The sequence below is a fragment of the Notolepis coatsorum genome (genome assembly GCF_963971535.1).
Source record: "Notolepis coatsorum genome assembly, chromosome: 4".
Classification (NCBI taxonomy): Eukaryota; Metazoa; Chordata; class Actinopteri; order Aulopiformes; family Paralepididae; genus Notolepis; species Notolepis coatsorum.
The window spans coordinates 16,822,594-16,846,378 of NC_140168.1; the positions used below are offsets into that span (position 1 = coordinate 16,822,594).

Consider the following 23,785-nt stretch of genomic DNA (forward strand, 5'->3'; position numbering starts at 1 on the left):
GAGAGAGAGAGAGAGAGAGAGAGAGAGAGAGAGAGAGAGAGAGAGAGAGAGAGAGAGAGGGGCGGATTAGCGGAGTGAAAACAGGGTCAAGGGTATAGCTGACTAGCCTCTTAGTGTTGGTGTAGAATCAACACGAGGAGATGAGAATGTTTCACACGCACGTCTCACGCTCACAACTGACCGCGGACGTACGGACCGGCGCACGCAAGCAATCACAGCCGAGCAGCGTCCGAGACGGGTGACGTCGAGACAAAAGCCCCAGAGACAAGACGAGTTATCGGTGTCAACTTCGCAGCGGCCTAAATTTGTAATCTAAGTGTAAGAAGTTTGATTGAGGCGCGGCTGGGTAGCGCAGTGGACTATGCAGACTCTGGGATCGAATCCAGCTGTCTGTCAGCGGTACCTCCGGTTTGGTCAGTCGTCCCTACTAACACAATTGGCAGTGTTAGCGGGTTGAAAGCCGGCGGGGTATGTGTGTCCTGGTCGTTCTGCGACTCCTACTGGTCGGTCGGGGCGCCTGTTCAGCAGGGAGGGGATCGGGGGGAAATAGTGTGAACCTCCGCACGTGTTACGTTCCCCCAGTGAAACGCCTCGCTGTGAAGCGGCTGGCGACTCCACATGTATTGGAGGAGGCATGTGGTAGTTCTACACCCTCCCCAGGCCGACAGTGGGGCAATGTGCGCAACGACCAGGAAGGGAATTGGAATAACAACTAAATTGGGATGGGTGAAAAATACAGAAAAAGCCCACAATTTTTTTTTTATTGAATTGTAGTGACGTGATCGCTAGCGTCAGTGAAGGGGAGTGTAAAAGCAGAAGGAGAAACAACTTTGCAGCATTTGGCGCACTGCATATCGGTTAACGAAGGCTTAGACTATGTTGATCTAAGGGCAGAAAAGCCACTTATTTTGGTTAGTTCTCCTTATACAGCCCAGCTTTCCGAGAAGATTTCACCAGATGGTCACCTCATAAAGCATAAATCACTGCCCAAATACCCACAGCTGTTTGACCGGCATCAACTGAAAAGCCAGGGAGAACACATTGTACAGTAATGATGTTGCTTTTACAAGTCATGTGTTGGCATATTGTACAGTGAAAAAAATCTCGTATATATATATATATATATATATATATATATACTCTTTAATATAATATATAATAATAATAATAATAATAATAATAATAATAATAATAATAATAATAATAATAATAATAATAATAATTATTATTATTATTATTATTATTATTATTATTATTATTATTATTATTATTATTATTATTATTATTATTATTATTATTATTATTATTATTATTATTATTATTATTATTATTATTATTATTATTATTATTATTATTATTATTATTATTATTATTATTATTATTATTATTATTATTATTATTATTATATTTAAAATATTGACAATATTTCAATATATATTATAACTTTGCTCATAAACCACTGTTCTTAGTCAAAACATGTTGTAATATATTCCAAATGACTCTAAGAAGATGGCTGCTCTACTTGAGATTTGTTTGTGTTGACTTGTATCTGGCTCTTATGAAACCAAATCTCTGTCACCGGGGATCACCTCGTCTGCTTAGCAGATTAACAGCTTATGTATCCGGAAAGCTTCCACCCCCCTCCCCCGCCATAGTCTAATGTCCCTCCCCTATCATCTCATCAACCCATTCCCCTCACTCTCACTTTTTGAGTGACATGAGCAATGGCCAATCTGGTTGGTCAATAGATGAATTAAGCGCATGCAGATTTTTGAAGATGTGTCACAAGAGTGAATAACTAGGAGGACACAGTCTTCATGCATTTGTTCCATTTTTAATTAAGTCTAAATTATGTAGGTAAATTATGTCAAGCTCCGCCCTCCGGGGGAAGCAACGGTTGTGATTGGAGGATCAAGAAAAGAGAGCTTGAGATAGGTCAATTGCTCTTCATAACAGGTGGACAGTCATTTAAAGGAATGTTATGTGAGAGCTTCAGGGACGGGGAGAGCCCCAGTCCTCAGACTTCTCCACGACGGCTTTAATTCTACAAGCTATGGACAGGTGAGCTTTTCAGGGATGCTCGATATTGGCTTTTTTACCGATACCGATATACCGATATTGTCCAACTCTTAATTTCCGATACCGATATCAACCGACACCGATATATTAGGGTTTGCCCCCCCAAAAAACGGAATAATTTCAGGTAATTAACATTACATATCTCTTGTTGTGGAATTAACACAACATTATGCATACTTTTGACAATAAATAAAATCAGAATTTGTTCTTACGTGCTTGCCTGGGTAAATAAAGGTTATAGAAATGTAAAAAAAAAGAAAGAAAAAAATGCCAATTTTTTAAACCGACACCGATATTTTCCGATATCACATTTTAATGCCTATATCGGCCGATAATATCGGTAGGCCGATAATATCGTACATCCCAACTTTTCATCAATCAACACGTAGTTCCCCACAGCTTCTAATAATACACAATATGGAATTTCACATAAAGGTTGTAAAGATAAAAGTGCTCCGTTTCTTTTTCTTTTGCTCTACTGGCTCTGTTGCTTCTAAAACGCACCCAATGACGACACTCTGACAACACGACTTCAACCGCTGTAGCCTCTAAGTGCTTAAAGCCACTTTGTGCTTTAAAACGTTGCACTACCATTCAGATGTGCTGCAGATAACAGAACATTTCTGGGGAATATGGGCAAAAATCTTAACTAAATTCCGATTTGCTAGTAGTCGAGGCCTACAGTACCATCTACCTGTGTGCCCATTGCTCAATGTGGAGTTTGTACTATAGTAGTAAGAAGAAAACTCACCTTTTCCTCATCATCTGATGACTCTGAACTGTCCTCCTCCTCCGGAAACTCCACATCGGATTCCCCCGGAGCGATGGGCACGACGACGGTCAGGTTGGGGTTGGTCATGTAGCTCTCCTCTTCCTCCTCCTTCTCCTCCTCCTCCTCCTCCTCCTCCTCCTCGGGGATGGTGTATTTCTCCGCGTAGCGTCCGACGACGCCCCCGTTGCTGCTCTCCATGTGTTTGGCCACGGGCTGCGGCGGCTTGGTGGTCTGACATCCGGCCTCCTTGGCCTTCTGCCGCTGGCGCCTCAGGTTGTCGTTGAAGAGGTCGACGAGGCTGGCGGTGAGCCAGGTGACGCCGGCGTGGATGCGGGCGACGGCGATCTGGATGTTGTTCAGGTCGCCGTCCTCGTCGGGGGCCGAGAGGTTGTCGGAGCTGAAGGAGCTGAGCAGCAGAGCCAGGAAGAGGTTCAGCACCTGGAGAGGGTTAACGTATATTAGATATGTAGATATGTGAGGGTTAACGTATATTAGATATGTAGATATGTGAGGGTTAACGTATATTAGATATGTAGATATGTGAGGGTTGGGCGCCAGGGTGGCGCACCACGTACAGCGCTGCGATGCAACATGGCCGTCCCGGGTTCGACTCCCGGACCCAGCGACCTTTGCCGAATGTCTTCCCCCTCTATCACCCATACTTCCTCTCTCTCTCTGCCGGACTGCCCGGAGAAAAAACAAGAAAAAATCTACCAAAAACACAATAATAAAATATCTTTATAATAAAGATATGCAAGGGTTAACGTATATTAGATATTGTTGAATGCCCACGCTCGCTCTTAGGTCAGATCGATAACTTCATAACTCATTGGTCTGCCTATCTACACCTCAAACAGCGTCCTGTGAAGTGGTTGACACGCAGAACCAACCGAGTCTACAAAATGTTGTTGTTACCACTGACCGACAAGAGACAGCGAATGCACCGTTCCGACCCCCGTCAGTCATCGACCTTAGGTCGAGTGATTGAAGTTGCGGAATCTTTTATTTTATTTGCACTGGGACGGACTCTCTTTAATTAGATGAGGTCCATTTCCCTAATCCGTTACACGTATTTATCACTGTATGGCTTTACTTGATAATCCCATTATACAGAATCCACCTTTAGTCCTTAATGCAGGGATAAAGCCACTTATTCTATTTTACATTAATCCATAATCATATGTCTCCTAAGTACACGCATTATCACTATATGGCTTTACTTGATAATCCCATTATACAGAATCCACCTTTAGTCCTTAATGCAGGGATAAAGCCACTTATTCTATTTTACATCATTAATCAAAAAATGCATGGGGTGAAGTTACAATGCAAAACACATTTCATGCTTACCCGGTCGTCTGGTCAGAAGAAAGGATACAAATCATATTTATAAAGAGGTAATTTTAATTAGAAAAAGCTAGTTACAAAAAGATACTGAAGTGGAAAGCACCCAATTCAGTTTAAAATAAGCACAGAACAAAACATCTCATCATGCACGGCTTGTGCCCAGTGTCGAGCACCATTCTTCTCATCTCTCAAAAAAGTCTGATCTGGCACGGCTTGTGCCCAGTGTCAAGCACCATTCTTCTCTTCCTCTCTCTCCAGCTCAGTGTAAAAATCTGCCTGTGATCTCGCCAGTTGGCCCTTATAAAGGGCCCCAGGGTCTCTTCTGCTTATTGGTCCAAATACAGCGCTGTCACCGTGATGTCATTTCACCAGCCAGTCAATGCACGGCTCGTGGGGACTGGCTCTCCTCCCATTTTACTCCACTAGGCCGTAACTCGAAAGTAATTGTAACGTTTTTTCGCTGGAACAGACTCCCTTTGTTCTCTGCTGTGGAAAGTCCCTTCACTCCCCATCTCACTCAGACCCCACAAAGGGTTAACCAGTTTAATGCGTCTGCCGGCCGGAGAGCTCCAGGAAGAGGCCCCCGTACATTCCTCTGGGCTGTAGTCATTATTGAGAGGGAATAACTGGCCTGTGTTCCTACAATACACAATATACCTGTACTGCATACTACATACCTGTAATACATCAATATACTATTGTATATTGCATTGTATATATTGTATATATATATATATATATATAAATATACAATACACCTGTACCAATCATTGGTTTTATTCTATGCAGACAGGACAGGTTTAAACTGTGCCAACTTGCTCTCAGCTCAATCCTGCTCTTCACTCCGACTGCACATTAACTGTAACATAGTTTTATAAGTGTATAAAGAGTATACAGGTCATATACATAGCTCCAATCATATATAATAAACATAAGAATATTATACAAAGTGTCACTCGTTGACTTGTGGCACTTTAACATGTGTTTACACATAACGTGTTTCTATTCCATTGTCCAGGAAGAATCTACAGACATTCCCCATAATCATATATAAGATCAGGATGTCATACCCAGTGTCACTTAGTTGGCTGTGACACTTTACACCCCCTCTGTCATCCTGGTCGGTCATTTTCCATTGTCTGAATAGCGTCTGTACTGGGGGACGAGATGGCGATTGTGGGGTCACGTGGCTGTGACTCTCCACACCCCCTCTGCCATCTTGGTACCTTGTTACCCTGGTAGCCGGCGGGAAGACTTGCATCTGTTGTTCCCTGGCTGGACGGCTCGACAGGATAGGGGTCACGTTGTTGCTTGGTATCCGGCGGGAAGACTTGCATCTGTTGTTCCCGGCCGATGCACCCAGGTTGTTGTCGTCTTCGTCATCTTGGTCATCTTGGTCATCTTGGTCATCTTGGTCATCTTGGGGTCACCCCCTCTGACCTCTTGGATCTTTCCCATAGTTTGAGGTAGGTTGATTTGTCACTTCTCGGGCGACCCCCACGGGTTCCCGAGAATTGTAGCAGCAGTCCTCTATTGAAGTGTGGTTGGCCTGGTCGTGTGACCCTGTCCGTAGGCCTCGCAGGACATCACAGATACAGTCCACAGAGGACTCATTTCTTTTCTCTCTTTCAGGTCCATTCAGGGCTCTCGTCGCCCTGTAACCTGGGTCCAGGCCGATGTCTCTCTGTCCGGTCTGGGTGGTCTAGGAGGTCTAGATGAGGACCTTGAGGATGCTCTGGAGCTTGACCTATCGTGTGACCCTGTCCGTAGGCCTCGCAGGACATCACAGATACAGTCCACAGAGGACTCATTTCTTTTCTCTCTTTCAGGTCCATTCAGGGCTCTCGTCGCCCTGTAACCTGGGTCCAGGCCGATGTCTCTCTGTCCGGTCTGGGAGGTCTAGGAGGTCTGGGAGGTCTGGGAGGTCTGGGAGGTCTGGGAGGTCTGGGAGGTCTAGATGAGGACCCTGAGGATGCTCTGTAGCTTGACCTATCCCGGTCTTCCTCCATTTCCGATTTCTGTCCTGAGTCAGTATATTCCTTCTTGCCATTCGCTGCGTCGTCCACTGACTTCGGGGGACAGCCCCCCCCCCCCCCGTCTAAGAGTGTGGCACTGATTCAGGTTTTGTCCCTTTACCAGCGCACATTGTTCACAGGCCTTTCGGACTGTTGTTTCCGTCCACTTCCTTCTTGCACAGGGGGTCTACCCTGTGTTGTGCTTGTCTCGGTCCAGACTGGGTAGTTAGTTACTGTTTATGTCTGGTATTAGCTCCGGCTAGTTAGCCAGCTTGTAGATTCAGGCTATGTAGCCTCTTATAGACTCAGCTCCTGCTGATAACACCAGCCTGTATTATTACGCCGGTTCCACTTCCGTCACAGTAGCAGGACTTATGCAGGACTTATTCTGATTTTAAGTAAACATTAGGTTATTTCTAGTTCAGGTGACCTGGTACCTATTTTTCTACTTAGGTTTCGACTGTAAGTAAACATTACTGCTCGCAATGGCTATTTCAGCCTGCTATTCGTAATGGCCAATTCAGCCTGCTATTTGCAATGGCTATTTCAGCCTGCTATTCACAAAGTAGAGTTTTTTTTTTTCTACTTAAGTTCTGACTTTAAGTAAGCATTTAGTTACTTCAAGTCATGAGTAAACCTTTTTACCGTAATCACAAAAATATACTTTAAGCGTGATCCTTTCTTTAAGTAGAACCTTCTACTTTTTTGACTGTAAGAAAACATTACGTAACTTTTTAGTCATGAGTAAACCTTTTTACCGTAATCACAAAAATATACTTTAAGCGTGATCCTTTCTTTAAGTAGAACCTTCTACTTTTTTGACTGTAAGAAAACATTACGTAACTTTTTAGTCATGAGTAACCGCTACTTCAAGTCGTTACTTATCAACCCTCTCTTGTTCCTGATAGATTTTTTACCAATATACTTTTGGCTGTCTGCTGCGCTCTGCAGACCATCTACGTCACCAGTGTTCCAGATCTCGAACATTAGGAAGAGTCTTGGTTGGAGAGGTTCTGCCGATAAGACCAATCTTGAGTAAGGTTGACTCAAATCTGTAACTAATTCTACTCCAGAGACACCTGTCAGCAGTTATTTCAGTTAATATTCTTTCGGCTGTTGATACCTATTTAATTAGTATACAGCCCAACTCACTTGAACTCATGTTCTAAGCCCCGGAACCTCCAATCCGTTTTGACAGACCTATAAACCAGTGACTTGGCCGCCTAAGCACCACAGCGTCCTGTATGCTGAGGCTTCCAAGTCTCCACAAATCTGATAGGCCCGTCGGATACAGAGACCCTGATGCTCGCTCTGTCCCCCCGCGTCAAGGTGCTAAGCTTGATGAGAGTTTGCAGAGTCTCAATTTGTTACCCATAGGCGCTGGTGAGTGTACATCTCATGCAGCTGATATGGTTGGTAGGGTGCTAACCTACCAAATGGTTGCTGTCAGGAAATCCCTTCTGAATGAAATAGATTACAAATTCACTTTACTTTACTCTGGGTTTAGAGCAAGGACGGACATCTTTACATATTATACTTAAAATATATACAAAATGCATGTAGTATTCTATGTCATGTTCCTTCCTAAATGACAATAACACTACATATTCTTCCTCTTGACAGATGAGCGGTATGTCAAGTGCAGTTTGCACTTGCTTGAGTGTCACGTGTCAGGGCCCCAGAAGGTAATTTCTCCCTTTGTTGCCCTCATCTCTGCTTGCTGCTCTGGGGTTAGTTTCTCCCCCATGTTCCTCCCGTCAAGTGCAGGTTGCACTGGCTTGAGTGTCATGTGTCAGGGCCCCAGAAGGTAATTTCTCCCTTCGTTGCCCTTATCTCTGCTTGCTGCTCGGGGGTTAGTTTCTCCACCATCTTATCCCCTGGATCTTGACCTGGGGTCCTTACTTCTCTTTCCATCATTTGGGCCATTGAAGCCCCGTTGGTGAGCTAGCGTCTCCTTGTGCTAGCTTCTCTTGAGCTATTACTCAATATGTTGAGTAATCAGAACTGTGTTCAGTTTCAGAGGTATTTAGCTCCCCATCCTGTTCAGGCTCAGACTCAGTTTCACCTGAAGGCGTCACCTGTGACCTCGGGTTCTGATCCTTCATCTGAATGTCGCCATCCTCCTCTTCTGGGCCATAGAAAATGGAACAGTGCTCATAATTGATGTTTTTGGCCTTTAGGTACTCGTCTAGAGAGTTGAACGCCTCTATGTCAGTGGAGGGAGATACTCGTTTTGAGGTGGAGCCTGGCGCCTCATAAAGAGGAAGAATGACTACATCGTCTTCTTGGTTTTTTCCATTTCCACACTCGTCTTTGATGGTGTGTTGCAGTGTTCTTGTGCGAGACACATAGCCCCTTACTGCCCCCGTTAAGCAGGTTGGCACCTTGCATGGCTGCCTCCGCCGTCTATGGGGCTTAAGCTCTGCCTTAGTCTTAAAGGTCTTCCCACACTGGTCACAGCAGTAAGGTTTCTTTCGTGTGTGTACCATGTGGTGTAGTGTAAGGTTACGCTTCGCCTTGAAGCTCTTTCCACACTGGTCACAGCAGTAAGGTTTCTCTTCTGTGTGTACCGTGTGGTGAATTTTAAGCTCTCCCTTCGTCTTGAAGGCCTTCTCACACTGGACGCAACCGTAAGGTTTATTTTCTGTGTGTACCACGTGGTGACGTCTAAGGTGATCCTTCGTCTTGAAGCTCCTTCCACACTGGTCACAGCAGTAAGGTTTCCCCTCTGTGTGTACCGTGTGGTGTTGTTTAAGTTCTGCCTTCGTCTTGAAGGTCTTCCCACACTGGTCACAGCAGTAAGGTTTCTCTTCTGTGTGTACCACGTGGTGACTTTTAAGCTCCCCCTTCGTTTTGAAGGTCTTTCCACACTGGGCACAGCAGTAAGGTTTCTCTTCTGTGTGTACCACGTGGTGTCGTTCAAGATCTGCCTTTCTCTTGAAGCTAATGTCACACTGGTTACAGCAGTAAGGTCTCTCTCCTGTGTGTACCACGTGGTGACTTTTAAGATGTGTCTTCGTCTTGAAGCTCATGTCACACTGGTCACAACAGTAAGGTCTCTCTCCTGTGTGTACCATGTGGTGACGTTTAAGATCCGTCTTCGTCTTGAAGCTCATGTCACACTGGGCACAACAGTAAGGTTTCTCTCCTGTGTGTACCAAGTGGTGTCGTTTAAGCTCTCCCTTCGTCTTGAAGGTCTTCCCACACTGTGCACAGCAGTAAGGTTTCTCTCCTGTGTGTACCAAGTGGTGTAGTTTAAGGTAACGCTTCGTCTTGAAGCTCTTTCCACACTGGTCACAGCAGTAAGGTTTCTCTTGTGTGTGCACCAAGTGGTGTAATTTAAGGTGACGCTTCGTCTTGAAGCTCTTTCCACACTGGTCACAGCAGTAAGGTTTATTTTCTGTGCCAATTACTGCTTGCTGTACAGCCGGCACCCGTGCCAGCTTCTCCTGAGCTAGCTTCTCTTGTGCTAGCTCCTCCTGAGCTAGCTTTTGGCGTGCCAGCTCCTCCTGAGCTAGCATTGGTCGCTAGCTCCGGCTACTTCGCCTGCTGTTAGCTCCTGGGTTTGTTAGCCGATGGTGAGCTAGTTAGCTTCCGTCTGGCTACGGCCAGCTCATGGGTGTTAGCACTGGCTTGTTAGCCGATGTAGTGCTAGTTAGCTTGCAGTTCTGTGAATTATTTTTGACTGCGCTTCACATCCACACTCTGCTCCTTACAAACAGTGTCTCCGGACTAGGGAGCCCTCGCTTTTCTGTGAACGGTCGTTTTGACTCGCTTCACATCCACACTCCGCTCCTTACAAACAGTGTCTCCGGACTAGGGAGCCCTCGCTTTTCTGTGAACGGTCGTTTTGACTCGCTTCACATCCACACTCCGCTCCTTACAAACAGTGTCTCCGGACTAGGGAGCCCTCGCTTTTCTGTGAACGGTCGTTTTGACTCGCTTCACATCCACACTCCGCTCCTTACAAACAGTGTCTCCGGACTAGGGAGCCCTCGCTTTTCTGTGAACGGTCGTTTTGACTCGCTTCACATCCACACTCCGCTCCTTACAAACAGTGTCTCCGGACTAGGGAGCCCTCGCTTTTCTGTGAACGGTCGTTTTGACTCGCTTCACATCCACACTCCGCTCCTTACAAACAGTGTCTCCGGACTAGGGAGCCCTCGCTTTTCTGTGAACGGTCGTTTTGACTCGCTTCACATCCACACTCTGCTCCTTACAAACAGTGTCTCCGGACTAGGGAGCCCTCGCTTTTCTGTGAACGGTCGTTTTGACTCGCTTCACATCCACACTCCGCTCCTTACAAACAGTGTCTCCGGACTAGGGAGCCCTCGCTTTTCTGTGAACGGTCGTTTTGACTCGCTTCACATCCAGTCTCCCCTCCTTACAAACAGTGTCTTTGGGCTAGGGAGCCCTCGCCTTGGGTAGGGCCAGTTCGCTTCCTGTGGGCAAAGCACGAAATTATGCTGCACTTGTAACTCCCCCCAGAGCTCTATAAACATTATGTTACCCTTTAGTTGTGAGTAAACGTTGCTTTAATCACCAAGATAGAGCTTTCTATTCATTTGTGATATCCCCGAGTAGAGCCTTCCACTCGAGTCGCCAGTAGAGCTTTCTACTTTAATTTTAGCCAAATCTGTGATTTAATTTTACTCCAGAGGCTTTTGACAGTAGTCCTGTCTTCTTCGGCCGTTTAGCACCTATTTTGGTTAGTATAAATGCACATCGCCAGGGACGCCATGTTGAATGCCCACGCTCGCTCTTAGGTCAGATCGATAACTTCATAACTCATTGGTCTGCCTATCTACACCTCAAACAGCGTCCTGTGAAGTGGTTGACACGCAGAACCAACCGAGTCTACAAAATGTTGTTGTTACCACTGACCGACAAGAGACAGCGAATGCACCGTTCCGACCCCCGTCAGTCATCGACCTTAGGTCGAGTGATTGAAGTTGCGGAATCTTTTATTTTATTTGCACTGGGACGGACTCTCTTTAATTAGATGAGGTCCATTTCCCTAATCCGTTACACGTATTTATCACTGTATGGCTTTACTTGATAATCCCATTATACAGAATCCACCTTTAGTCCTTAATGCAGGGATAAAGCCACTTATTCTATTTTACATTAATCCATAATCATATGTCTCCTAAGTACACGCATTATCACTATATGGCTTTACTTGATAATCCCATTATACAGAATCCACCTTTAGTCCTTAATGCAGGGATAAAGCCACTTATTCTATTTTACATCATTAATCAAAAAATGCATGGGGTGAAGTTACAATGCAAAACACATTTCATGCTTACCCGGTCGTCTGGTCAGAAGAAAGGATACAAATCATATTTATAAAGAGGTAATTTTAATTAGAAAAAGCTAGTTACAAAAAGATACTGAAGTGGAAAGCACCCAATTCAGTTTAAAATAAGCACAGAACAAAACATCTCATCATGCACGGCTTGTGCCCAGTGTCGAGCACCATTCTTCTCATCTCTCAAAAAAGTCTGATCTGGCACGGCTTGTGCCCAGTGTCAAGCACCATTCTTCTCTTCCTCTCTCTCCAGCTCAGTGTAAAAATCTGCCTGTGATCTCGCCAGTTGGCCCTTATAAAGGGCCCCAGGGTCTCTTCTGCTTATTGGTCCAAATACAGCGCTGTCACCGTGATGTCATTTCACCAGCCAGTTAATGCACGGCTCGTGGGGACTGGCTCTCCTCCCATTTTACTCCACTAGGCCGTAACTCGAAAGTAATTGTAACGTTTTTTCGCTGGAACAGACTCCCTTTGTTCTCTGCTGTGGAAAGTCCCTTCACTCCCCATCTCACTCAGACCCAACAAAGGGTTAACCAGTTTAATGCGTCTGCCGGCCGGAGAGCTCCAGGAAGAGGCCCCATTCCTCTGGGCTGTAGTCATTATTGAGAGGGAATAACTGGCCTGTGTTCCTACAATACACAATATACCTGTACTGCATACTACATACCTGTAATACATCAATATACTATTGTATATTGCATTGTATATATTGTATATATATATATATAAATATACAATACACCTGTACCAATCATTGGTTTTATTCTATGCAGACAGGACAGGTTTAAACTGTGCCAACTTGCTCTCAGCTCAATCCTGCTCTTCACTCCGACTGCACATTAACTGTAACATAGTTTTATAAGTGTATAAAGAGTATACAGGTCATATACATAGCTCCAATCATATATAATAAACATAAGAATATTATACAAAGTGTCACTCGTTGACTTGTGGCACTTTAACATGTGTTTACACATAACGTGTTTCTATTCCATTGTCCAGGAAGAATCTACAGACATTCCCCATAATCATATATAAGATCAGGATGTCATACCCAGTGTCACTTAGTTGGCTGTGACACTTTACAGATATGTAGATATGCGAGGGTTAACGTATATTAGATATGTAGATATGTGAGGGTTAACCTATATTAGATATGTAGATATGTGAGGGTTAACGTATATATTAGATATGTAGATATGTGAGGGTTAACGTATATTAGATATGTAGATATGTGAGGGTTAACATATTATTAGATATGTAGATATGTGAGGGTTAACCTATATTAGATATGTAGATATGTGAGGGTTAACGTATATTAGATATGTAGATATGTGAGGGTTAACGTATATTAGATATGTAGATATGTGAGGGTTAACCTATATTAGATATGTAGATATGTGAGGGTTAACGTATATTAGATATATAGATATGTGAGGGTTAACGTGTATTAGATATGTAGATATGTGAGGGTTAACGTATATTAGATATGTAGATATGTGAGGGTTAACGTGTATTAGATATGTAGATATGTGAGGGTTAACGTATATATTAGATATGTAGATATGTGAGGGTTAACGTATATTATATATGTAGATATGTGAGGGTTAACGTATATTAGATATGTGAGGGTTAACGTATATTAGATATGTAGATATGCGAGGGTTAATGTATATTAGATATGTAGATATGTGAGGGTTAACGTATATTAGATATGTAGATATGTGAGGGTTAACGTATATTAGATATGTAGATATGTGAGGGTTAACGTATATTAGATATGTAGATATGTGAGGGTTAACGTATATTAGATATGTAGATATGTGAGGGTTAACGTATATTAGATATGTAGATATGTGAGGGTTAACGTATATTATATATGTAGATATGTGAGGGTTAACGTATATTAGATATGTAGATATGTGAGGGTAAACGTATATTAGATATGTAGATATGTGAGGGTTAACGTATATTAGATATGTAGATATGTGAGGGTAAACGTATATTAGATATGTAGATATGTGAGGGTTAACGTATATTAGATATGTAGATATGTGAGGGTAAACGTATATTAGATATGTAGATATGTGAGGGTTAATGTATATTAGATATGTAGATATGTGAGGGTTAACGTTTTATTAGATATGTAGATATGTGAGGGTAAACGTATATTAGATATGTAGATATGTGATGGTTAATGTATATTAGATATGTAGATATGTGAGAGTAAATTTATATTAATTATGTAGATATGTGAGGGTTAACATATATTAGATATGTGAGAGTAAACATATATTAGATATGTGAGAGTGCGGCTGAGTGGCGCAGTGGGCAAGGCACTCGCCACTAACGCAGGAAATGCTGGTATCGAGCTCAGCTCTTGGCGTTGCTACCGGCTTGGCGGAAGCAGGAAGTGTCTGGGGCAGCGTGAGCCTCTCACGCGTTACTCCTCGCCACTGAGAGTTCGAGCTGTTGCGGTGAAAAGATGCGACAGGCTGCCTCCTCGTGTCCCGGAGGGGACACGTGATGCAAGGCTTCTATCCTCACTACAGCCGACCAGTGGGAGGCATAGTCTAGCAACGTTCAAGACAGGGGAGGGAAGAATTGGAAATACGAAATTGGGATGGGAGAAAAATAGAAAATAAGGAAAAAAAGTGGATAAAAAAAAATTTAAGATATCTGAGAGTAAACGTATAATTAGATATGTAGATATGTGCGAGTAAACGTATTTTAGATATGGAGATATGTGCGAGTAAACGTATTTTAGATATGTAGATATGTGCAAGTAAACGTATTTTAGATATGTAGATATGTGCGAGTAAACATATATTAGACATGTAGATATGTGAGAGTAAACATATATTAGATATGTAGATATGTGAGAGTGACCCTCTAACGACCCCTGCACCATGATGTAGGGGTGTAACGGTACACAGAAGCCACGGTTCGGTACGTACCTCGGTATTGAGGTCACGGTTCGGTACGATTTCGGTACAACAGGAATTTTTTTTTTATAATTATTATTATATATTTATTATAATTATTATTATTAAATAAAATATACTAATATTCCATAGGCTTGCCGTAGTAGTCAGTGATACTGGTGTAATTCTGTGTTCAGGCATCCACGAGTAAATTAATTCCCTACTGCACCTTTAACAACAACTTAGTTTCACTTTCACTTATAGAGAGAATTTTACTTCACGTGAAGCCGAGACTGAAGAAGACTAGAGAACAGATGACATGTTACACAACAATGGCAGAGGATTATCAATATTTTGGATTTAATAGCAGCAACTGGAGAGGAGCTCAGATGATCTGGTGGTATGTTGTGCTTTTATTTTTTCTCCGATCAGCTGTGAGACTCCACGGTCCGCCGGAAAAGGTTGACGTGTGTGTTCGCGCGCGCGCGTGTGTCTTTTGGTTAACATTATTGGGCGAACAAGAAAACTAAAGAAAACTGCAAAATTGTAATGGCCCTGCTGTGTTAAACATTTAATTAATTCATCATGGTTTTGTTTTAGGGACAAATAGGCTGTAGTAAACAGGAGAGGAGGAGGGGAGAGCCGAGTGCAGATGTCAGTGCGCGCTGTTGTTATTCTGTCCGCTTGTCATCTGAGACGTATTCACCGTATGGCTGGATGTACCGCACCGTGACGGCCGTACCGTAAATTCGCGGGGACGAATACACGTACCGTTACACCCCTACCATGATGCCATGACATTGATTGCCATATGTTTTGTCAACAGCACAAAATCCCGTGATCCTGCGTGAACTGTCAACTGTGTGTTCTCATATGGGTTCTACCACCATCGGTCCTGTGTATTAAAGGTTCTAGAGGAATTCAGGTAGTACTTTGTAGATTCAAGTAATAGCTCAGAAAGCGGCAGTATCTAGCCTACCTCTGTATTGTGTGTGATTGTCTCTATGTGTGTGTGTGTGTGTGTGTGTGTGTGTGTGTGTGTGTGTGTGTGTGTGTGTGTGTGTGTGTGTGTGTGTGTGTGTGTGTGTGTGTGTGTATGTGAGTGTGTGATGTGCACAGTTGGTGAGGGATCATCTGTGGGCCAGGAGCATGGGGGAGCATGAACGGATGATTAGGTGAATGCCCTTTGACCTTCTCGCCCCTAAGCATTCTGGATAATCCCTGGGATAAACAGCTTTCATGCGCAAAAGAAGGCCTCTGTCCATAATATTTGAGGACCACTATTGTGATCTGGGCCCTATTCCCCGTACCTGGTTCAACTAAGTCGATCAAGAGTCCCATTATCCAGATTCAGTTAACCCGATGTTTGAAGCCGGGATTTTCCTGTTCCTCGAAGGTGGATTCAGTCTCGTTAACTCGAACCAGACTTGAGACCCAGGATAAGTGCGCGCGGCCGCTTCAGTTGAAAAGCCAGCACTTATCGATAGCAGAGATCCTGATTTTCTAACGGCATTGATTGATTAATTGATTTAAAACTTTATTAACAGATTGCAGTACGGCTCAATCGCCTCGCCGACAAGTTAAATGCGTTATCTATAGGCTAATTTTAAGTCCCTCATTACCTCAATCAATCAGATTATATTTCTTTAAACTTGCCTGCTGGCAGTAGGTTTATGGATTGAATAATCAAATGAGATCTTGCTAGCGAAAATAATGAGTTAAACTGTTATACAGAATAAGGATACGGCTCTCTTACCCATTGATTGATGTATGGTGGATATTTTACTTATCTCCACTGTGGTGTAACGGTTTGTGGTTTTGACTTTCACGCAGACGGCCCGGGTTCGAATCCTAGTCTTTTCCTTCTTTTTGCAATGTAGGAATAATTCAATTTGGTGCACGTTGAGAGCTATATAAAGAATGACATCCTCAATGCATGTAGATTTATAATATTTTAACTTAAAACTAGGCTACTTTTGCGTATAATCATTAATATTATATTCCAAAAAAATTATATTGGAAACGCGGGGTTTCGAAAAAACCAGTCGCCCGGTTGCCAGGATTCAGCACTAGCCGCTGCGCCACTGTGCCAGACGGGATAAATTCATTGTTTATCCATTAATGGACGAGAGACCCGTGTTTAGAATATTTTACTTTTGAATGAAGTTTTATCTCTTTATTCTCAAATGCATTAATGTGACGTCAACGGCTCATTCAATTTCTCAAATCCGTCAAACAGCGCATCTCATCAGACATTTTAATCCCAGTTACAATATCACACAAAAACCACAATCCCTGCATAGACACTTCAATTTTATGCTTGAATGAAACACAATCCGGGCGCTCCGTTAAGCAAATCTACAGCGGAGAATATATGAAACTAATCAGAGCCAAACGGCCGATAGGTTTCATTCATTAAAAATATCCCCGCGGGATTCACATTTGCAATGCGCCGTTATTAAAATAACCACATGCAGCGTGTATCGCGACTCCGAGCGCCGTATATGACGTGCATTATTTTATTTAGGACAAAGTAAATCTATAGGCTCAATATGATTTATTATCAGCATTTAGTTCTATTATTATACATTTCAAAAGCCCCCTCTAGGAAAACGAAGCACAGAAACGTAATTCAGAATGGTATAATGCAGATCCTAGACTGTGAGAATCATTTCAGGAAGCGAGCTGTCATTTCTTTGCGGGGGCGTGGCCATGGTTCGGCTAACTGAAGTTAACCCTGCTCCCGACCAGGCTCAAACTTTTTGATCTGTTGTCATGGTGATTTAGACAATCGAGCGTCGGGGAATGGGAAGGTCCGGCTTAAGTCAGGCTTGACTGGAAATTATCCGGCTAACTCAGTTATCCAGGTACGGGGAACGGGGCCCTGGGTGAATAGGCAAATATACTTTTTTTGTTGATTTTGAGATTTTGTTATATTTTGCTTCCTAAACATGTCTTCTATGAAACTAGTGACAATAAAACGTCAATAACACACATTTAGTTGTTTATTTTACTTCATTTTGCCTTATTGCATCCATAAATGTCCATATATTTAATGGGGAAGTGCCTCATTTGCATATATAAACATAAATTTCAGAAAACTTGATAGGAGGTGGTCCAGAGGGGGGGTCTCTACTGGGAGGTGGTCCAGAGGGGGGGGGGGGGGTCTCTAGTGGTCACACACACACACACGCACACACACACACACACACACACACACACACACACACACACACACACACACACACACACACACACACACACACACACACACACACACACACACACACACACACACACACACACACACACACACACACACACACACACACACACGCACACACACACACACACACACACACACACACACACTGTGGAACAGTGTCTATCTGTCTGTCTGTCTGTCTCTCTGCTGTCTGTCTCTCCGGCTCTGCAGCTGGACCTTCTCAAATAAGCACGGAAAAGCTTTTAAGCTTATAGCTTGGGTCCCAAATTGCGGTACAAATGAAGGAGGTGTCTCGGGTAGTGGACTCTAGTTAATATTATGTTCTCTCTGCAATTAGACTGCCCCTCATTCATTCATTCATCCCTATCTGATGCTATCTCTGAAAACAGTTCCTGCGAGCGCAGTCAGTGCACCCGATAACGCTATATATATAAACCTGCATTCATTCGGAGAGAAAGACCTATTTCACATGCTATTTAGGGTTTGACAATAATTACACTAATATCGCTATTTCACAATGAACTATAATGAATTACGGGGGTCATACAGAACACGTCAGTCAAGCTTATTTCCGCGTTGAAACTAATGCATGCAACTGATCTATGCCGTCCGTCTGCAGTCCCCATATTCTACCACAGGGCGTCAGCTAAGCATGCTCTGGGCTGTGCGCAGACATACGCACAAAGTCAAGCTCATGTTCAAATTGATAAATCCTACACTTTGCTTAGAAATGGTCGTACGCACGGGTTAAGCACATATCCGTGCGTACGTCACGTTGATAAATGAGGGCCTGGTGAGTTACCAAGTCAACTCGCTAGCTAACTCAAGCTGAAATGTTGTAGGGTAAAGCACAAGTGCAGAGTGAAATTGTGCGCCCTGCAGTTAATGTTACATGATCATCCTGTGTTAGTCAAGCTGCATATTGTTGTTTCTGAGTTACAATGTGGTTGTTATTGTGGTTATTGAGCCATATATTGTTAGTGTTGACTGATATGGTGCAAGGCTGTGCTATGCATGTGAAACCTGCCATAATGTGAGTTCCAGTAAATAATTGTATAGCCTAATGGTATATAATTATAGTACATGATGCTAATCTATTGATTGAGATGCCATTAGGGGCTTTCTTGATCAGAACATCGAGGAAAGGTAAATTATGCATATCAAACTTCAATGTAAACTTTATCGTTTCTCTACAGGTGTTCAGGTATGGAAGGCTAAAAGATCAGATGATGAACCAGACCAAATAAAAAACAGATAGTCAATATAGCGCATATAGGATTTGACAAATTTCTCAAACGGGTTATTATTAAAAATATGATCTACTTCATATTTGGACATATAAAGGTTGGCTAGGTTCACAGCGGCTGGGGAGCCCATGCTGAGGCCTCTGTTTTGCAAGTAGTATTTATCTTGGAATCTAAAATAATTCCTAGTTAGAACTAGGTCGGCTAAACTAACTAGCGCTTCTGTTGGGGGGAGTAATACTTCCCTCGAGTTTAAATAAAAACTCAGAGCGTCAAGCGCGTCAGCATGTGTAATGCTGGTGTAAAGACTGACTACATCTATGGTAACTAGTAAGTCTGTAGGACTAATGTTACAGGTCGAAAGCCTGTTCAAAAAAGTAGTAGTATCTTTTAAGTAACCACGTTGAGAAGAGGCCAAATCCTTAATATGCGCATTAATGAATTGAGAGATTTTTTCTGTGGCTGAGCCAATACCAGTAACAATAGGTCGACCAGGAGGGTTAATCAGATCCTTGTGGATCTTAGGTAAAGTGTAAATAATAGGGGTAACGGGTACTCTACAAACATAAACTTAAATTCATTTTCTGTGATTGCCTCTGCCAATCTCAGGCTTTTGAGGACCGTTTTGATTTCCGTAGAAAATCTAAACACAGGGTCTGAATTTAAAAGGGTATATACCTCAATCTCGTTCAATTGTCTATTGATCTCAGATACAAGCTCTTATTTTGGAGCACGATACCAGAACCTTTATCAGCCTTTCTAAAAATCAAATCATCATTCATCATGAGTTCCTTAAGTGCTGCAGACTCTGATTCAAGTAAATTTGGGTAAAGATGGGCTTTGTGACTGGTCTCACACAAATTAAGGACATCATTCTGTACCAATCTGCAGAAAGTCTCAACTGAGGGAGGGTTGAGATGGGGAGTAAACAGGCTACGGGGTTTAAATACTTTTCTTTTAGGAAAAAGGGAGGTGTCTGGCTCTGTTACAGGCCTAGCATCAACATCAACATCATCATTTGTAGGCACATTTTCGTTAGCAACATATTGAGTTCTCTTATCAAACCCTCTGGCATAAAATGCTTTCAACTTAATGTTTCTAAAAAACTTAAATAGCTCTACCTTGGTAGTAAAAGAGTCCACCTTCCGAGCCGGGACAAACGATAAACTCTTGACTTGACTTGTATTGTATTATTTGTTGTTTATTCGTATTACTTTTTATCATGTCTACTTTATTATCTATTCTATTTTATTATTTGTATTTTTGCACAATCAAGGCGGGCATGGCCACCTTCATTTCACTACATGTCTCGTGTGACATGTATGTGACAAATACATCTCTTGAATCTTGAATCTTTTGGGTCCTATTGGCAAAGTTGTAGACCGATGATTTACTTTAAAGTTTAAAGTTGTAGACGACTACTTACTACCATAGTGTCTTTATACCTGTATCACTGCACATATTAATACTACAACTCTGTACTGTACATATATCTGATTAGCACAATTACTCCGTAGGGCTAATTTATATATTTTATACCCAGTTCAATCACCTGTACATTGTATATTACTATTGCACTTTACTGTTACATTTGCACTCTGGTTGGATGCCAAACTTCTTTTTGCTGTACTGTACTTGTGCTGTATAATGATCTAATCTAGCTGTATATTATTACAAAATCATGTGTCAATCAGACTTTACAAGTTATGAGTTTTCAAATGTTGATTACAGTGGGTCACCATCAGGGTGATTGGTGTGATATTTGTAGTAATGCGTTGGCACACATTGTGGCACATTGCATGTCTCTATCATGTACTATGTCATGGTAAATTGGCATGGCATTCTTTTTATATATATATATATATATATATATATATATATACTAGTTGCTTGGTTGTAGCTGAAAATGAATCACCTTTTCCCCAGAAAGGCAGGAGCAACACTATGAATGCCTAACGGACTGTGCGCTATTTTAAGCAAAAACATGTTTTTTTTTTTTTTTTTTTACAGAGATACTGTACCATTAAAACGCACCTTTCATGATATTTTAAGACTCTATTGAGCTTTGAAAATGTAATGTCAAACTGAAGAGATAATCAACCTGAATTAATGAAACGCTGCCACTGCCGACTGGATTCTGGAATTCTGGGGAAATCATTTTTGATCCATTGTCATTACATGTTAGTCTCAGGGCCACAGCTGGGTGACAACAAAGCACCATATGGGTGGGCCGAGCTGCGTCTGTGTGTAGAAACAGAGCTGTTTACTTGGATGAAATCATTTGTATTTTTAAGAGTTAGAAGCACTGGCATGGCGGCAGCTTTGTTATATCTTGTAAAAAGAAAACATCAATACCTGCTCCAACGGTCGATAGGACCGTTAGTAAACACGTTTCCATAACCTTGGCTAAGCCTTCCTACAATACTTGGGTCAGAATTTCCCTCATAAGGCTTAATTCATTAAACAGCGGATAAAACATTAAGCCTGGTTGGACATACAGTGATGCTAAATACAGTCCGCCCTCTGTGTCTGTTGTGGCTGAATATTGCACGACAATATAGGAAACAGATGGTCCAGGCTATATATGGTCCAGACGGGACCCTCTTTTGAAGTCTATTTATGGTAATCTGTAAGACAGACTGTATAAGGAACGTTTTCTTGAGATTCCTTCAGGACAAATCAACACCACACGGTAGATCTAGCAGAATCGATCGCTATGATGCGACGACAGTGTCTGAGCAAGCGAGACAGCGCATGGTACAAAATTCACCGGCCCCCTCTGGTGCCGCGTAATCCCCGATTATACATGACATCGTCATTTGGACCTGCTGTAGGGGCGACAGTGGCTCAGGAGGTAGAGCAGTCGTCTGGTAATCCAGAGGTTCCCGGTTCAACTCCCGCTCCTCCCGGGCAGAGTGTCGATGTGTCCTTGAACAAGACACTTAACCCCTAATTGCTCCCGATGTGCAGGTTGGCACCTCCAGGGCGGACCTAGCCCATTTGGCGCCCTAGGCGAGATTCACCACTTTTTTTTTTTTTTTTGCTTTTTTCTTCATAGTTCTCTAACGTTAGTCTTTCTTTCCTCAATGTTCAATTCTATAAACACTTGACCGATACCCATCAATGCACAGCGCTCTAGCATGTTCTGACTGTGAACACCTAAAGCTGAGGCTCAGACCGACCGACCGTTTTAGATTTTTGGCTCATTTTCCCTTATGTTAGAATTTTTTTTATGTAAAAATAATGGTTGCAGATATAGAGGTGGGCGCCAAAACTATATCGCCTGTAGGAAGGTCCGCCCCCACCGTCGGTGTGTGAATGGGTGAGTGAATGGGTAAAATGTGAGGAACGAATTGTGAAGCGTTTTGGATAAAAGCTGTTATATAAATGCAGCCATTTACCTGCTAGCGGCCACAGGCGGCTGCGCTGTGTCTGGCGTTCTCTATGATGTTGATGTTTTTATAAAAAAAAATTATATAATCATCACATCATTTAGTTCTACTGAATTATGTCAAATCCTTTTTTAACCCTTTCACTACCACACTACAGAAGGTTAACCCTTTCGCTACCACACCACAGAACCGTCTGTAGTGTGGTAGTGAAAGGGTTAACCTTCTGTAGTGTCGCAGTGAAAGGGTTAACCTTTTGTCGTGTGGCAGCGAAAGGGTTAACCTTCTGTATCGTGGCAGTGAAAAGGGTTAACCCTGTTGGCAGTGTGGCAGTGAAAGGGTTAACCGTGGTAACCTACATACTCACCACCAGGTTCCCTATCACCATGACGAGCATGAACACCAGGATGCAGAGGGGCTGCCCGGCCACCTCCATGCAGTCCCACATGGTCTCGATCCACTCCCCGCACAGCACGCGGAAGACGATGAGGAACGAGTGGAAGAAGTCCTTCATGTGCCAGCGGGGGAGCTGGCAGTCCGTGGCGATCTTGCACACGCAGTCCTGGTAGTTCTTGCCGAACAGCTGCATGCCCACCACGGCGAAGATGAAGACAATGATGGCCAAGACCAGCGTCAGGTTGCCCAGGGCGCCCACGGAGTTGCCGATGATCTTGATGAGCGTGTTGAGGGTGGGCCAGGACTTTGCCAGCTTGAAGACTCTCAGCTTGATGCATGGAGGAGGAAAGAGGGGAAATCAAGGTTTTGTTTTTCACATGATTGATTGATTGATTGATTGAAAACTTTATTAACAGATTGCAGAATGGGTACAATACAGTACGGCTCAATACACACAATTGTTAATTAAGGGGATGCAGACCAGAGAAAGTCTTTCGTCTTGTTTACATCAGGGTCCCCCATTTTCAATTCATCATGACATTTATGACATACACGACATACAGATATACAGATAATCAGATATATATCATGACATGTATGACATACACGACATACAGATAGATATACAGTACTGTTTCATCCAGACATTTATGATATACAAGATATACAAATATACAGTACTGTTTAAGAGACAGAGATCCTAAAAGAAAATATATACATTCGAGAGGTTTGGGTGGGTGGGTGTTTGAAGGTTTGGACATTTACCGGGGCCAGTTTCGAATTGCAGCCTCCCGTAGGTGCTCTTTGAGGGCGGTTTTGAAGGTGGGTAGGGATTCACAATTATTTTACGGCTGTGGGTAGGGTGTTCCAACTTGTTGTGGCATAATTGCGAAACGTGTTTAGTCCCTTGTTTGAGTCGAATCTGGGTTGAACATGATTTGTGGAACATACGTATGATTTATTTGTGGTGGAAAGTCACAATATCGGACAGGTCCGGCAAGGGGGTGCGGCTGGGTAGTGTAGAGGTCTAAACACTCGCCTACCACCACAGAGACCCGAGGTTAATAGAAAACATTTGA

At 42.9% G+C, this 23,785-nt stretch overlaps 1 protein-coding gene across 1 annotated transcript in view; it reads right to left on the reverse strand.

Moving 5' to 3' along the window:
* The window catches only part of LOC311226431 (sodium channel protein type 3 subunit alpha-like), a gene marked incomplete at both ends in the record, with an annotated part of 145,760 nt that overhangs the window by 34,010 nt on the left and 87,965 nt on the right, over positions 1 to 23,785 (reverse strand). The window contains 2 exons of the mRNA XM_084311857.1: positions 2,831 to 3,289; positions 22,678 to 23,034. Coding sequence (XP_084167983.1) covers positions 2,831 to 3,289; positions 22,678 to 23,034 — 816 coding nt within the window. The remainder of the gene's footprint in view (positions 1 to 2,830; positions 3,290 to 22,677; positions 23,035 to 23,785) is intronic.